Here is a 16,681-nt window from a genome sequence, read left to right on the forward strand (position 1 = left end):
CTGTTTTTTTCTGTTTGACCAACTAACTTGTTTCTGAGAAAGTTAATCACTACCACTCGGGACTAAAAATTAACTCTTACGTGCAAAGTATCAATGTGCTACTATCAGCATTTAATCACTCACGGAAATGTAACTACAGGCAGTATGGACCTAACCCTATAAGGTGCCTAGCAGTTCCCACGGAGTTCAGTGGGTTCATAGGGCACTCAGCACCTCTTGAAGTACTCAGTAACGTGCCGGATCCGATTCCAAGTGAACATGGGGTCCCCCAAGGGATAGGTCAATGTTGGATGATATAGGGCTCAATCCAACTCCTATTAAATTCAATGAAAAACTCCCATTATTCAGACAGAAGTTGGATTGGACCCATAGTGACTATCATATTAAAATAAAGGAAATGTAATTAAATATACCCTGTATCTTTTCTTTGTGCTCGTAGAAGTGTGCCGTTAGAGTGATATCTGTCATTCACATCTGCATCTATTTAAGCCGCTCTATATCCATTGTATCTGCAAATGAAGGAAGGAGTGGCCCATTTTCAATTAATTTATTATTTATTTTAATATATTTTTCAACAAATAAATTCTGTAGCGAGAAATTACCACGTTCCCTTGAAATCTGCACTCTGCTGTGAAAAAGAGCAGCATTAAGGACTGGCCTCAATGGGACTAGCACTAAGGATGAAAAAAAAGTGGGGTAGTGACTTCCTGTACATTTGCTGAAGCTGCTCTTCTTCTTTTCCCTGTCACATTTAGTTTTTATAACTTAGCTAAAATGGCTGATCTCTAATCTGAAATCCATGTTTCAGGAATATTCATATGAACTGCCAAAGCAAATCAAAATGGGTACAAACATGGCAAATAAAAATTTATTTTCTAAGTCAACAAAAGTCACACTATTTACCCAGATTTCATTTCTCATCTATCCTCCCCATCCTACTTCCCCCAACTAAAAAAAAAAAAATGACAAGTCTCATGGCTACAACAGGAGTGAGATCCTGGCTTTACTGAAGTTAATGGCAAAACTTCCATTGACTTTAGTAGAACCAGGATTTCATCCCAGATGTCCTCAAATATGCCTGAGGCCTATTTCAAAATGTATTTGTACAAATAAAATGTAGAGACACAGGGCTTTGGGCATGTGAACACAAAAGTGCAATTCTGTATATACCAGTTCACGTGGGCCAACCCATAAATGTGTGCCCCGACAGGTGATTTCTCTACTACGTTGTTCAGAGGTAGTATATGGCACTATCTGTATTGTTATTCATGCACAAATTCATAACAGAACATGTTGTGAAAATGAAATATGATTTTGACTAAAACATTTCCCTACTCTGTTATTTTGCACTGTACAGTATAATCAATGTGTGCTGAAATCTATGCTGTATGTTACTGTTTTGTATATACCATACATAGACACAACAAAACCTTATAGCATGTTAGCTTGAATTTTAATCAACATTTCTATAGTGCATAATCATTGGACGAACAGAACAATAATCTCTGAAGCGCCATTGTTTAGCATTACTATATAAAGCAGTATTTATATTAACATTATCTCATTTGTCATGGGAGAACACCTTAACCACATTCAAAATCAGTTCTGTGAAGTGACATATTAAAATGTTGCATCATAAATATCAGATACCACAGTGATTACTATGGAAAAAGAACCAAAACAGAATTTGAAGCAGACTAGAATGTTTGTTACAATACACTTATATTGCAGAGGAATATTTTGCTATATTTAACAAATACCTGAGTAAATATAGGCGTGCACATAGAAGGCAATATAATCTCTGAAATACAGTAACAACCTGTATCAACCAGCTACATCAAGTTGTTACTAACAAATAAGGATAAACCTTTAAATATTTGTCTCTATTAACCTTTTTTTTTTTTTTTTTTTTTTTGCGCGCCATGGATGCTAGCTACAAGGAACAATGTCATATGCTCAGGGCCAGCTCCAGACCCCAGCACACCAAGCGTGCGCTTGGGGCAGCGTCCCACGGGAGGGCGGCAGGTGGCTCCGGTGGACCTCCCGCAGGCATGCCCGCGGCTCCAGTGGAGTATCCGCAGGCGTGCCTGCGGGAGGTCCACCGGAGCCGCGGGACTAGCGGACCCTCCGCAGACACGTCTGCAGGAGGTCCACGGGAGCCGCGGGACCGGCGACTGCCATAGCGCCCCCCGCGGAGTGCCGCCGTGCTTGGGGCGGCGGAAATCCTAGAGCCACTCCTGCATATGCTTATGTATACTATGGATCTGGAATGCATTACAGCATGGCAAAAATATGTTCATGTGTATTTACTGTTGCAACTTTGGAGCTGTGGAGTGTTGGTAGAGGAAGAAAGGGTAGAGTTACTTTTTACGGAAGTCAATGTAAAAGAATTATCCCTAGAAATATACTTTTGAGTCTGAATCGTAAAGCAAGCTGGAGAGGTGACTTCTGCAGACTACTGGAAGCTTGCTGCTAAAACGAACTATGTATAGTGGAACCTATGCTCTGTAAAATATGGATGATGAATTCTTAGTGATTGGAAAGCTTGATTATTTTAGCTACATGAATGGAACATGCTGAACTAGAAGTTATATTTGTCCATTTTTGCACCAATAAATACTTCAATATCACCATATTATTTGGATTGTATGGAACGAGTTTTGGGGAGTATTTAACACAAAGGATGGACAATCTCTCTCTCTCTCTAAAATAAAACATATAAGGGGGTAAACTAAATGGTGAAATGAGACTAAATTATAAATGTAATTATTATACAGACATTGCAAGGATGGATGACTGCTTTTTCACTGGGCAGTTGTCCTTACTGCTAGCTACTTGAGACTAATCAATTACTTGTTTTTTGTGGGAAAAAATTACACTATTATATTTTCCCCAATAAAATAATATACATTCACAGAGAGCACTGTGCAGAATATCATCTTTTTAACCAGCTAAGTATGTTATGAAGTGTTAGGAGTGATTCTTCCCCAAGATTATAGTGGATGTTCATAATAAACTAATGGATGCTGAAATTCACCACTAAAAGGAATGGAGGAGGAAATCTGCAATATTGCCTTGTGAACAGTGCAAAGGAGGATGGTTCACAACTATGCCTGATAGTCTCTTGTTGAGGGATTTCAGTTAAGAGATTTATCATACTGACTACTATTGTAACTAGGGTGACCAGATGTCCCGATTTTATAGGGACAGTCCTGATTTTTGGGTCTTTTTCTTATATAGGCTCCTATTGCCCCCTACCCCCTGTGCCGATTTTTCATACTTGCTGTCTGATCACCCTAATTGTAACTCACTAACTAAACAGGAGATACCAGAATTGAGAAATACACTGCATTAGGTCTTTTACAACTTTTCTGAGAGTCTATGGAGTTGATTAGTTCTCAAAAGCACACTACTGCCATCTGCTGCATCTAATGAGCAACAAACTTATAATTTAGATTTAGCTGTGTTTAGATTCTGTTTGGGAGAACAGAATAACAAAGATGCTGGATGCTGTTGGGTGCTTGCTTTTTTGAAAGACACACTAAAATCTAAAATGTGGTTTGCTAACAAAAGGTACACAATGAGTATCCACTCACCAAATGTGTAGCAGAATACCTCATTGTTGTATATGGCAGGTGGCTACTTTGCATAACTTTAGAAATTTAGATTATAATTCAGTCCTGATGAGAGGATCATTGTCTGCAGATTACCTATTCGGGCCCAGGCTATACAAAGGAAAGGTTGAACTATTAATGATAGTTCTAGTTCTGAGACAGTTACGAACTTGTAACCATAGGGAAAACCCAGTTGTGGGGTTTGAGGACTGGAGCCTACCAGAGCCTGAGGTTGGAGTTGGGGTGATCTGTGGCAAGCTTTTAAGCATGTGTGTAGGTTCTTTTATTGTTTTCAATAGGTTTTCTCTGTAATTATTTCACTTCAAGAATAACTGTGGTTTAGAGATAGCGGTATGGTAACTTGTAACTGCTTTCAATTACAGCTATTGATAGCCTTCAAAAAGAAAGCAAAGCACAGATGCTAATCTGTTTAGGCAGGGTCTTGCTGGGAATATCACAGTGTAGGTAGGGAACTGTGCAGCCTGGAAAAACCCAGAATCAGGAGGGAGAGACACGGGTCTCTACTTAAGAAAGTTGACAGCTGAGGAGCCAGGAGCCTAAAGTGAGTGCTCTTGCTGGACCGGGGGTAGAGTGGGGGTGGGAAGAGGGAGAAATACAAGTGCAGTTGCCCTGAACTGTGACAAAGAAAATAGTGGATAGCATAGCCATTTAGTATGAATTTATATAACCTATCACTGGATGCTTCATTGCTAGCAGCTGAGGAAGGTAATTTTGTGCTATAGCTATGGGAATATCAGGAGCACGCATCCACATGTTGATGTATCACAATAGTTTATATCTGAATATTAATCTACACTGTGCAGTGTTAATGGATATTCCAAACACAGGCAAATGAAATTGATTCATTACTGCAGAAGGGGATTTGAATTCGGAGCTTTTCCAAATGCATCTGATCTCCAACATGTGCAACTACAGATCTGGCAACTTGCATATTTAGCTCTTGTATATCTGTGTAATGGGTTCTACATGGAACCTCTGATTTCTGCCATCGGGTGAGATGCTGCAGAGATACTGACCAGAATACACAGATTGCTTAGTTGTTGGATTTGGTGATGTATCAGTTTGTTTTTGTCTCAACTGAAATAGCTCTGGCTTTTTTTAAACATGTTCTTTGACTTTTGAGTGGCTACTTCCCAAGAGGACAGCTATATATTTTTATTGTGATCCTAGAGGCACCAAGATTTGCATTGTGTTGACCCTGTATACACACGTGAGTAACTATGACTACTAGTACTTGTATCAATTGCAAGGATGATAAATGTGCTTAACTTCTAAGATGGTTAGAGCAGGGGTGGCCAACCTGTAGCTCCAGAACCACATGTGGCTCTTCAGAAGTTAATATGCAGCTTCTTGTATAGGCACTGACTCTGGGGCTGGAGCTACCAGCGCCAACTATCCAATGTGCTGGGTGGGGGGTGCTCACTGCTCAACCCCTGGCTCTGCCACAGGCCCTGCCCCCACTCCATCCCTTCCCACCCCCTCCCCTGCCCTCACTCCCACCCCTATCCCCAGAGCCTCCTGCATGCCATGAAACAGCTGCTCTGGAGGTGTGGGGAAGGAACTGATCAGCAGGGCTGCTAACACATTACTGTGGCTCTTTGGCAATGCACATTGATAAATTCTGGCTCCTTCTCAGGCTCAGATTGGCCATCCCTGTGTTAGATTAACAAAGGGGATCTCAGAGAGAGTTTCAGCATCCTCATCCACGGGGATGAGGCAATCAGGCCAATGGTTAGAAGTCATTGAGACCAGATGGGCCTAACTGCTCAAAAATGGAACAGCTGTCATAGACAGGTCCTGCTGAATGTTCCTGCTGACTAGGAGAACAAAAAAAAGTTTAAACAATGCAGAAAGAGAACCAGAATGAGAGACCCTCAGACAAGCAGGGGTGAAGAACAGTAGGGTATGCTGACTGGGGACCAGGTGTGTCACCAGACGATCTGGACTTGTTAAGTTACAGGAACAGAATAGTATCAATTTACAAGATAGCTTATTTAACTTACCTTGTAGCAAAGCATATGGTTAGATTAAACTAAATACACAAGGAGACTTGTTTTAAAATACCTTTTTCCCTTCTAATGCCTTATTCCAACTACTACTATTTTTTTTAAAGAATGCTGCAGGTCTACATTACTAGTCAAAAGTTCCTGAAGGGAGGAAATGCAGGTGCCCCAGTCAGACCTGCAGAGCAATATGTGATTGGTGTACACAGAGTAGTCTGTATCTGGGTCCGGGTCCAACTGTTTAAGAAGATTCCACCCCAAAAGAGGTAAGGACAAGAGACTCAAGACTTGAGATGGGTGCCCTCAGCAATGCAAAAAGGGCCAAAGGTGTAGCTAGTGCCATAATTATAACAAAACACACACACAGGCAGAATCTCCTGCTTTGCCTCCTTTCTTTCAATGCTATTTAGCTAATATTTAGAAAACCACAAACTCAGTATAAACGTTCTGTTCCAAGAAGGAAAAATGTAGCAGCCTTAGAAGCTTCCAGGCATCCTGACCAGGCTCCAGTCCAAGCTTTGGATTTCCTGACCGTGCCCAGATCCTGCACCCAGACTTGTGTAGAAGCATGTAGTTCCAGACCGTCTTACCAATAAATATCACCTCTTTCCCCCACGACCTAGAGAGACACTTCAAATGCCGTGTCTGCCACCCTGCACAGAGCACACCTGTCCAGCACTACAGAATTGCTCTGGGATAGTCTGGACAGAGGCTGCCCTGCTGGAAATGTTCTGGGTGTGGAAACCCTCCTCTTGTGTGTGTGTGAGAGAGAATGTGGGGTGAGAGTTGTTAGCACCGGTATAGGCCAACCCCGGGATAGCCAGGCACTGAAGCGGGAAATGCACACGGAGCAGACAATGACCAGAGGTCAGTCACACACAAGGGTGTTGCCGGCTCAAAGGGCCCGAGGAGGAGCAACAGCAGGGGTTTGTTGCCCAGTGTGCGTCGCACTAATTAACACACCAGGGTGAAGAAGCAAACCAAGTTTATTTGAGCCCAAATAAGGTGCCAGGGAGAAAAAGCATTCTCAAATCCTGCACACCCGCGCGCAGGCGGGGTCCCAGTATTTATATCTTAAGCTGTTTGTGTAAGCCTTTTGTTTTGTTTTCCCCCTCACCCCTCCTTTCCCAACAGCAGTTACTTTAAACATTACATTATAGCGTGTTAGAAAAGTTCTTATCCGCCTGTTTATTTGTTGGCCTTGTTAGCTCAGGCACATGAAGACTTCTCCCCCTTATCACTACTTTTGCTAGTTTAAGCAGGACTGCAGCTGTCTGCTAGAAAATCTGACTCTCACATATTCTGCTTTTAGGCTGTTAGCATGTAGGTTGGTTAAAGTTTCCAAAATGGAGTTACTGTGGCTCACTTAGACCCAGAGCAGGGGCCTCATTGACACTTGTGGTCTTCCACTCCCCCCAAGTTAGCTAGATTTATGCCTCGTGACACCAACAGGGGCAAGGCCGTAACCCGGACCGAGGCCCCAGGGCCCCCATCACACGCACAGGTTTGAGCTCCATGGCCGCAGCGCACGGCCCTGAGCTCGGCCTGTTTCCCGCAGCTCGGCCCCGGCCCTGCCCGCGAGTCAGGGCGGCAGCAGCGACCCGGCTCCCGGCTCGCTCCAGCGCTGCCTGCGCGCACCGGGGGGGGGGGCAGGAGCGGGCGCGCGCGAGCGCAGGGAGCCAACGGTCTGGGCAAGCAAAGAGAAAGGGGGGGGGCGAGTGGCCGTGACGTGCCAGGGCCTCGCATCCCTCCGGACCAGCCTGTGCCCGCGCGGCCACCCGATCCCCAGGGGTATTTCTGGCCCTTTGTGACATGCCGAGCGCGCGGAGGGGCTCATAGGTCCCCGAGGGAAGAGGCGCGCGCATGAGCACACCACACCCCGTCCCTTAGCTCCGCCCCAGCCCGCGAGCCAGCGCGCGTATGTAACGGACGCTTCCCCTCCGCATGCGCACGTTTGTCCCTGCGCGTGCGTCGTTTTACTCACCAGTCCCTGCTTCCGCCCGACCCCGGGAAACGGAAGGAAGGCGCCGCTTTATCCTCTTCCGGTTTCGTATCATGTGACGTCCCTCGTCCCTCCACAACATGGCGGCCCCCATGTTGCTCCCCGCGGCGGCTCCGGAGAAGCTGGGGTGAGTCTGGGGGCGCTGCTGTGACGCCCCCTCGCCCTGCCTGACGCTGGCGTCAGACGGGGCCGCTCCCCGGTGCCGGCGGGAGATCCCACCCCCCGCGCTGCCGTTAGCAACAACCGTGAGCCCCCCCCTTCCCCCCCCCCAGGGTCGGCAGCGACATGAACACGACGCGCTGCGCCTGGCTCGTCTGTGTCGTGCCGTTAGTCAGCGCCCCTCCCCACCCCCCCCGTAGATGTGTTATGGGGGAGGAAGCAGCAACACTTCTGGATCCTGCCTGAATATTTGGGGCAAGAAAGACAGAAGTCAAAGATGATTCTTCTCTCTCCACAAGGCCCCATTACAGGCCTGAATGAGAGCAAGGCTGGAGATGGTGGTAACAGCGGCAGGAAATTGGAGAAGCGGGGAGGCTTTCAGAAGGAGATTATCATGAGTTCAGTTTTGGTTGCAGTAAATTTATCTTGATGGAGAGCCACATTGATGCAGAGCTGTCAGAGGCAGGCTGAGATGTACTATTGGCTAGAAATTAGAATTGGAAAGGTAGATCTGAGAATTATCTGTAGTATTTATACACCCAGACAATATTTAGAGGCGGAAGAGGGCAAGTAAAGAGTTTTAAGGGCTCCACAGACAACAGAAGAGAGGAGGAAGGGGACCTACCATAAGAGATGCCCGAAGAATAATTGGGGAGATGTGAAAATAAGTGGAGGAAGGTGGAGTCAAAAACTGTCAGTGCCAGCCTCATCTCCCCCATGTCATAAGCCAAAGAAGAATGTGATAGTGTGTGTGATCAGCATAATCATGTCAAAAGCAGCAGAGAGCTTGAGGATGAGGTGCTCATTCTTTTAGCCCAACTATGATTATTATTAAGGCTGTGAGTTTGTCACGGTTTCTGTGGCCTCTGTGATTTCTGCAGGGGCAGGCCGCTGCTGGGCAGTCTTAAGTCATTGACCCCTGCCCTTCTGCCCCCAGCAGCAGAAGTTTGGATTGGGAACTGGGATTTGGGGCACAGGAGGGGATGAGGGCTCTGGGCAGCGCTTACCTCTGGGGGGTTCCCCAGAAGCGGTGACATCCTTTGGTTCATAGGGGGAGGTGCAGCCAGAGGAATCTGTGCACTGCCTCCATCTGCAGGCACCACCCCCACAACTCCCATTGGCTATGGTTCCCAGCTAATAGGAGCTGCGGAGCCAGTGCTTGGGGAGGAGGCAGCATGCAGAACTGTGTGGCCACACTTCTGCCTAGCAGCTGAGGGATGTTGCCACTTCTGGTGCGGCGCAGAGCCGGGTAGGGAGCCTGCCAGCCCTGCCAACCCCACCTTTCCCCCAGTACCAGCACATGTCCAGTCACACCCCAAGCACCTGTGGTGCTCCTGTGTCCCCCCCCCTCCCCAAGATTTAGTCTTTCCTTGTATCCATAACATATGCAACAATTTATCCAAAATGACTAGATTGGAAAATTTAAATCAGTGTATTTAAGATTTAGTCAGGGATATATAGTACAAGTCACGGGCTGTGAATTTTTGTTTACTGCCTGTGACCTATCCATGACTTTTACTAAAAATATCGAGACTAAAATGTAGCCTTAATTATTACTACTGGCCAGACAGAGTTCTGAAGACAAGTTTGGGTGCTTTTTTTTTTTAAACTAGTGTCTGAAACTTGTATAGAAATACTGCTTCTGTGACTATTTGGTGTTATTTAGTATATTTGATTTTATGACTTTTGTGTTGATGAGACCCTTGAAATTTTTAACTATGCGACAAAAATGTGCTGATGACCTTTCATAATACAAGTGATGTACTTTACCATCTTTAGCCATAAAAAATACAAAGCTATTCTGAAGAAAGAAAAACGAAAGAAAAAGAGACAAGCACTTGCCAGATTAAGAGATTCAGGTAATAGATAAGTCTTTTTTGTTGCTACTTTGTTAGGATGTACCAGTTATTTTTTCTTGTCATAAAGAAAAAGAAAGGAACGTTAAAATGTGAGCCATATTATTTGAAGGACCAGAAGACACAATTTTAATGATGCTCCAGAAGAATGAGATTTATAAAATAAAAATTTCCTTTAGGCGATCTGAGCATGTGGTGCATTATTACCCACATACAGTGTCAGATGACGTAAAACAATATGTACTAAATATTTTTGAAGGTTCTTAAAGGTTTTTTAAATAAATCTTAAGTTTAAATCTACAAGAGTAAAGGAAAGCGTGTACACTAACACATGAATATCTCTGAAGAAATGGCATTTTTGATGTTTACTAATTTAAAAAAACCCAAAAACTAGTGTAGCCCTAATTTGAAGGTTTATATTATAGCATTTCTGTTTATATATAGTGGTGAAGGCCAGGAGAAAGGTTATATTTAGCTTTATGTACAGGGACATGTTACTTTTTCGTCAGAAATCACAGAAAAAAGTGAACCACTGCCTGAAGAGGAGGAACTGGAAGAAGAAAAACAACTTGAGGCTGAAAGGTAAATAATCTAGAGTTTAAAATAATATCTGCAGTTGAAAAATCGTCGTTTAGTCTTTTATTTAATTTCATGTTGAAATCTCTGACAATTATATTTCATAAATCAAAATCTATTTTTATCCAAATTATGTAGTGTACAGTCAAATTTCTCTGAAAAATTAACTGTGGATCCAACTGAGTTTCCCCTGCTCAGCAATTTCAGATAAACTGGACTTCCTTGTATCCATAACATATGCAACAATTTATCCAAAATCACTAAATTGGAAAATTTAAATAGGTGCATTTTGCCTAGTTTTAGCTCCAAGGATAAGCAGCAAACATATGGCTGACTATTATAGCCCGCAAACACGTGGCTGAACATAATATAATATGTTCTAGTCCTGTCCAGAATTAATGTTAATCTATTTGGAAGCATATCCCAAGAAACTCGTAATCTGGCAACAGAATAAAAACGTAAGTATAACTCTAAAATTCTGTTCAATTCTCCTACATTTTTCCAAAATCAAAATGGCACTTTGGTATCAAAAGAATGTAAATAAGCACCTTTTGGGGGAAATGTAATGTTAAGGAAAAAAAATTGTAATATTTTGCTATGTTAAATAGTTATAACTATGTTTAATAAGCCTGCAACCATGGCACCTGAAATATAAACAAAAGTATGTCTACAAACTACTGATGAACACTGGACTTCTCTTGCTAAGTAGCATCTCATTTTATTGGTAGGCAAAAACTACATGAGGAATGGTTGCTGAGAGAAGAAAAGGCTCAAGAAGACTTCAGGCTCAAGAAAGAAAAGGAAGAGGCCATGAGAAGACTTCAGGAGGAAGAGGAGGTGAAGTATAAATTGAGAACAGCATTTAACTGTAATATACTGCTCATCATTTGGGGGAAATATTAATGTCTTTCTGTTGCATAGCAGCTACACAATGCTTAGAAGTCTAGTATGTTTATTTTTTTCAGTTTTGATCTTAAAAAACATACAAATCATTCCTCACCAAAGGATATCTATCCAATGCTATGGCCACCCTTGACATAAATCTAAAAACTCAATTCTGGAAAGGTTACAATATATAGAGCATGGTTGATGGCAGGATGGATAAAATTCAATTAATTTTTTAAAATTTAAAAATCAGATTTACAAAATAAATAAATACAGGTTTAGTGTTACAAATTGTGCTGACTTAAAATTTAAATTTGAAATGACAATATGAAATATGTTAAGACCTATTTGTGATGGGTTGGACCTCCTGGGATGTCACCTGGTGTGCTGGGCCATCACTGAGTCAGACTATTCTGCCAGCCTGGGCCCCCTTTTACCTGGTCTTGCTGGGCTAGGCTCCCCAGCCTTTTCCAGCCCAGCACACCTGCCGGGCCACACCCAGCTGCACAGAGAGACAGAGATCTGCTCTGGGAAGGCTCAGCTTAAGGGACTTGCCACAGTATCCAGATGTTCACCCGTCTTTCCGTCGTGTGTGTCGTCCCCCCCGTCCCCTCCCCCCCCCGCTGGAGTTCAAACCCAAAATTATATGAAATTTGCTTCTTCCCTTAATGTGGAGGAGGGTCTGCTCAACTCCCCCCCCCCTTCAGAAATCACATAAACTGGATTATATTGTAAAACAGAAATAAATTTATTAACTATAACAGGTGTATTTTAAATAGTTAAGGAGGTAGCAGATAGAACAAGGCAGATTACTAAGAAAATAAAACAGAGCACACAAACTAAGCTTAATACACTAAAGAAACTGGTTACATGTAAGTTCTCACCCTAAATATGGTTCTAATAATCTTCACAGGTCAGACGCCCTTCCAGCCTAGGTACAGTTCTTTCCCTCAGTTCAGTCTTAGTTGTTTCCAGTAGTCATCTTGGGTGGGGTAGCAGGGGAGAACTGATGACCTGGCTTACCTCACTCCCCACCCTTAAATAGGATTTGCATAAGGCAGGAGTCCTTTGTTTCCTAGTTTGACCCCCCCTCCCTAGCTTCTCCTGAAAAAGTACAGAATTCAAGATGGGTTCCAGCATCAGGTGACATGGTCACATGCCTCTGTAGGGCCCCTGAAGCCGTTCTTCACAGGCTGACCCACATGTTCATAGGAAGACTAAGCTCTTTTACAGTCTGTTGTCTCTTGCTGATGGGCCATCAGCACTGTCTGGCTTTTTCATTGTTGTACCTGAAGTATTAGCTGGGGTATCACCCAAAATAGCATAGTTGAAATACAGATACATAGTCAATATTCCTAACTTCAGATACAGAACTGATACAGGCATACAAATTGGATAATCACATTCAGTAAATAACCTTTTCCAATAATATCTCACATGAGCCATCATGCATAAAGTATATTTCAATTATGTCATGTTCATATCATAAGCATATTTTCATAAAGAATATGGAATGACCCATCACACTAGTTTTATTATAATCTATTAAAATAATTTACATTAAATAAAAATATTTAAGCAATACATGCTTGCTGCCAAGTTTTGAAGAAAGTCAACCAGTGAACTGGTGGAAGTCACTGGCTGAGCACCTGGAATCAGAGTTTGCTGAAGCGCTGAGCCAGCTTTTGATAGCAGTAGCTCTTCTGCAGATGCATAGACAATACTGTTTTCATCTCAGTTTATTCAGCAAATTCAATTACATTATTGTAGTTCATTCAGAGTTAAGAAACCAATGGGGAGTTGAAAAAGCATATTTTCTTCTACCAGTCTCGATGTAAGAGGATAAGATCGACTAGTTCTAAAATCTTGAAGGACTTGGTGATCAGTTCAATTCACTCTTTTACTCCTTTGGTATTCACCGCTTCTTGTCAACTGTTGAGAATAGGCCAATTCCACCTTAATTGAGTTGGCCTCGTTAGCACTGACCCTCCACTTGGTAAGGCAGCTCCCATGTTTTCATGTGCTGTAATATTTATACTGCTCACTGTATTTTTCACTCCATGCATCTGATGAAGTGGGTTTTAGCCCAAAAAAGCTTATGCCCAAATAAATTTGTTAGTCTCTAAGGTGCCACAAGGACTCCTCATTGTTTTTGCTAATACAGACTAACACGGCTACCACTCTGAAATCTTTACAGATTGTTTCCTTTGTTTAATAAATCAGTTTAGATACAAAACATGTTTTAATTAACCTTTTTCTTATGTATCCCAGTGCATTGCAGGTAGTGTTATTTAATAACAAAAATTTTAAAATGCTGTCTTTGTGCATGTTTAATTGAATTCAAATATCCATCCAAATAAAGCCCGACACAGATTGCAGGTACAAAATTATCTAGTAAATAAGAAATGCATCACTTACGATTTTTTACCATATAAAAAATTTAAACATTAAGAATCTAAATAAATGTAAGTTAAGCTGTATAATTGCTTAAATGTATATAGATATATATTGTGTATCCTGGTTTGCAAAAAGTACCAAATTTAGTGGAAAGGCTACATTTAGTTGCAAATCAACAAGTTATAATGATTACCAAACAATGAGAATCAACACTTCTTTAGGAAAATAATTAAGATGTATAAATGCAAAACAGGATTAAAATTAAAGATTTAAATCAGGGTTTATTGCTTGGTGATTTAAAACCTAATTAAAATCGACAATTTAAGTTGCTTTGATATAAATCAGTCCACCCTGGGTGATGGTTTTGGATTTACCTATAGTTTTCTCATTCACATACATATGTGTATGTATTGTATTTTTGAAAGAATATTCTTTTAATCACTTACCAAGAAAAATGAACAGTTTATCTTTCTTCTCGTAAAGAGAAAGATAAAAGAAGAATGGGAAGAACAGCAAAGGAAGGAGAGAGAAGAGGAGGAGCAGAAGCAACAGGAGAAGAGAGAAAGAGAGGTGATGCCTGCACTAGGAGGATAAACACACTGCATATCCTCTTACAGTACCAGATGTAACAGTCTTGACTTTATGCATCTGTTTATTAGCGTTAGAAAATGGGGAATGGAAATAATTGATGGGTGTTTTTCTGAGACCTGGAAATAGACCCTCTGTATTTTATTTTAATGAAGCCTTATATTGGGGATAAAAACTAAACAAAAATAGCCTCAGTCCTTCAGTTTGTGTAGCAACATATGGCTTCTTGTATTACACTTCCCCTGTAATTATTTGCATTGGGAAAATATGAAGGTATATTGCTGGCACCCGTTCTCTCATGTGCACTTAACATGTGACATGTTAAAGATAACTCTTAACATAGTATTGTATGTTTTCCCTATCAGACAGCTGATCAACCTTAATGTAATCATTTTAAAAAATTTCCTTACATTGATCTGGAATTACATTGCTGCTGTTCCTTAACAGTGTTCTTACTCAAAAGATTTTACAGGTCCTCTTTACCTGACTCATTCATCAGGATGTATCTTTTTCATAACTTGTTGGGTGGGGAAGAACACAATATTGAAAAGTGTTAACAGCTGTATAATTAATTTAACCAAAAAAAGTTATTTGGTAGAGTATCTGCTTAGAATTTAGAGAGATTGTAGCTGTCCTCCTGGATTTCCTCCTACAAAGGTCCAAAGTCAGGTCATCAGGGGAAGGATGATCACAACTTTCTGGAGTTCATCCATCTCATTTCAACTTCTCCAGAGCAGCAAGAGATGAAAACTGATCTGATCCTACTCAGTTTCATTCAGAGCTGCTTCACCAGAAACAAAGATGTGATTCAGCCCACTGCCATCTTCAAGTAGCTGCAGCAGGAGAGGAGAGAGAACAAGTAGTTTTCCCTCCTGCTTTTAATAATGGAAGGTAGCACTGAGGCTACTGTACATAATACCTTAACTCCTCGCTTAACGTTGGAATTATGTTCCTGAAAAATGTTACTTTAAACTAATCCAATTTCCCCATAAGAATTATTATACATGCGGGGGGGGAGGGTGAGGTTAGGTTCCAGGGAAGTTTTTTTCGCCAGACAAAAGACATTATATAAATATACTGTATACGTTTTAAAATAATTTTAAACAAACAATTTAATACCGTACTCACCAATGATTGTGAAGCTTGGTTGAGGCAGGGGCGTAGCAGGGTCGGGGTGAGGAGGCATGCCCTGCTCTGCCCACCTGGCGCGCCTGTCGGGGGTCGGGACATGGGGGCTTGCCCACTCCCCGGGTGGAGCAGGGCAAGCCCCTGTGCCCCAACCCCGTTCCTCGCAGGAGCGCTGGGCGGGTAGGCAGAGCGGGGCAAGCCAAACAACCTTATAATGGAACATTGCACAACTTTAATGAGTATGTTCTCTAATAGATCAGCAACGTAATAACAAAACGTTAACCGGGATGACTTTAAGTGGGGAGTTACTGTACTTCTCCAGTAGAAGCAAAAGAGTAACACTGACAGGAATTGTCAATCTCTCTCAGGAACTACTGAAGAAGTGATATGGGTGGCGGCAGCCACCAAGACACAGATATGATCATCTAGATCAGGGGTTCTCAAAACGGGGGGTCAGGACCCCTCATGGGGTCGTGAGGTTATTACACAGGGGGTCGCAAGCTATCAGCCCCCACCCCAGACCCCGCTTTGCATCCAACATTTATAATGGTGTTAAATATATTTTAAAGTGTTCTTAATTTATAAGGGGGGGTCGCACTCAGAGGCTTGCTGTGTGAAAGGGGTCACCAGTACAAAAGTTTGAGAATCACTGATCTAGATAAAGTAAAATGGGGGTGAATGGTAGAAGTGGACAGTAGACTAGGAGAATAGAAGACTGATCCAAATGGAATGAAAGAGTGGAGACTGTAAAGGAAGGAAAGGGCGGTTGGACTTGGTTCAGCAGTCAGCACTTATCCAGCTGGGGCAGAATGATGTCCCTCATTACCTGGGTAAACAGGAGCTGGGAATATTGTGCTGTCTGGCTGCAAAAGCAGTTCCATCCACCACTCCCCCTCTCCCTCCACTTAACAGAAAGTTGCTATGATGCATGTCTTCTGTGTATGATTCTAGATGTTCAAACCAAGATGAAGGTATGGGGAGAACCTCAAACATGGTGGGGTGGACTGAAGTGGAGAGAAGAGAAAACAATAGAAAGATTAAAATGAGAACTAAAGGGGAAGAGAGTGGTAGAAATATGGTGTTAGTTGTGAATTCCTGGAATCCAGTAGACAGTGTAGAAGAGCACTACCGAGCTGACAGAATAAATGTCATGCTTAAACTAAAGGGAGTGCATATTTGTTGCTTCTGGCCATCGGAAATTTGTGAATTGTTAGCTAAAACTGGTTCCTGAATTCTTCGTGGTCACCTGATGGTGGTCCACAGACAATTACGTGGTCAAATGGTCCTGACTCTGCACTTTATTTCAGCTGCTAAATTGCATTAAAATCAATATAAATACATTACATACTCTCCTAAAATTGCTCTTCAGTGTAAACGATTGCTGTAATTGCCCAGGAACTATATATGATCAACACTCAGAAGGGAAGTGGTCCACATGATTGTGACTGGGAG

At 42.3% G+C, this 16,681-nt stretch overlaps 2 protein-coding genes across 6 annotated transcripts in view; one reads left to right on the top strand and one right to left on the bottom strand.

Annotated features, from left to right (window-relative positions):
* CLTRN (collectrin, amino acid transport regulator) overlaps positions 1–7,878 on the bottom strand; it is a 41,104-nt gene extending 33,226 nt beyond the window's left edge. For 2 of the 3 annotated variants that reach the window (XM_039496644.1, XM_039496657.1), the window contains exon 1: positions 7,623–7,878. In XM_039496644.1, the coding sequence (XP_039352578.1) occupies positions 7,623–7,734 (112 nt within the window). In that variant the 5' untranslated portion in view covers positions 7,735–7,878. Of the gene's footprint in view, positions 1–413; positions 510–7,622 lie in introns of all 3 variants that reach the window. The other variant, XM_039496649.1, reaches the window with a different exon arrangement.
* Positions 7,635–16,681, top strand: part of ZRSR2 (zinc finger CCCH-type, RNA binding motif and serine/arginine rich 2) — a 28,498-nt gene continuing 19,451 nt past the window's right edge. For 2 of the 3 annotated variants that reach the window (XM_039496628.1, XM_039496613.1), the window contains exons 1-5: positions 7,635–7,767; positions 9,579–9,658; positions 10,165–10,237; positions 10,960–11,068; positions 13,997–14,083. In XM_039496628.1, the coding sequence (XP_039352562.1) occupies positions 7,721–7,767; positions 9,579–9,658; positions 10,165–10,237; positions 10,960–11,068; positions 13,997–14,083 (396 nt within the window). In that variant the 5' untranslated portion in view covers positions 7,635–7,720. Of the gene's footprint in view, positions 7,768–8,312; positions 8,598–9,578; positions 9,659–10,164; positions 10,238–10,959; positions 11,069–13,996; positions 14,084–16,681 lie in introns of those variants that run through there. The other variant, XM_039496623.1, reaches the window with a different exon arrangement.

Source organism: Mauremys reevesii, linkage group 1 (genome assembly GCF_016161935.1).
Source record: "Mauremys reevesii isolate NIE-2019 linkage group 1, ASM1616193v1, whole genome shotgun sequence".
Taxonomy (NCBI): domain Eukaryota; kingdom Metazoa; phylum Chordata; order Testudines; family Geoemydidae; genus Mauremys; species Mauremys reevesii.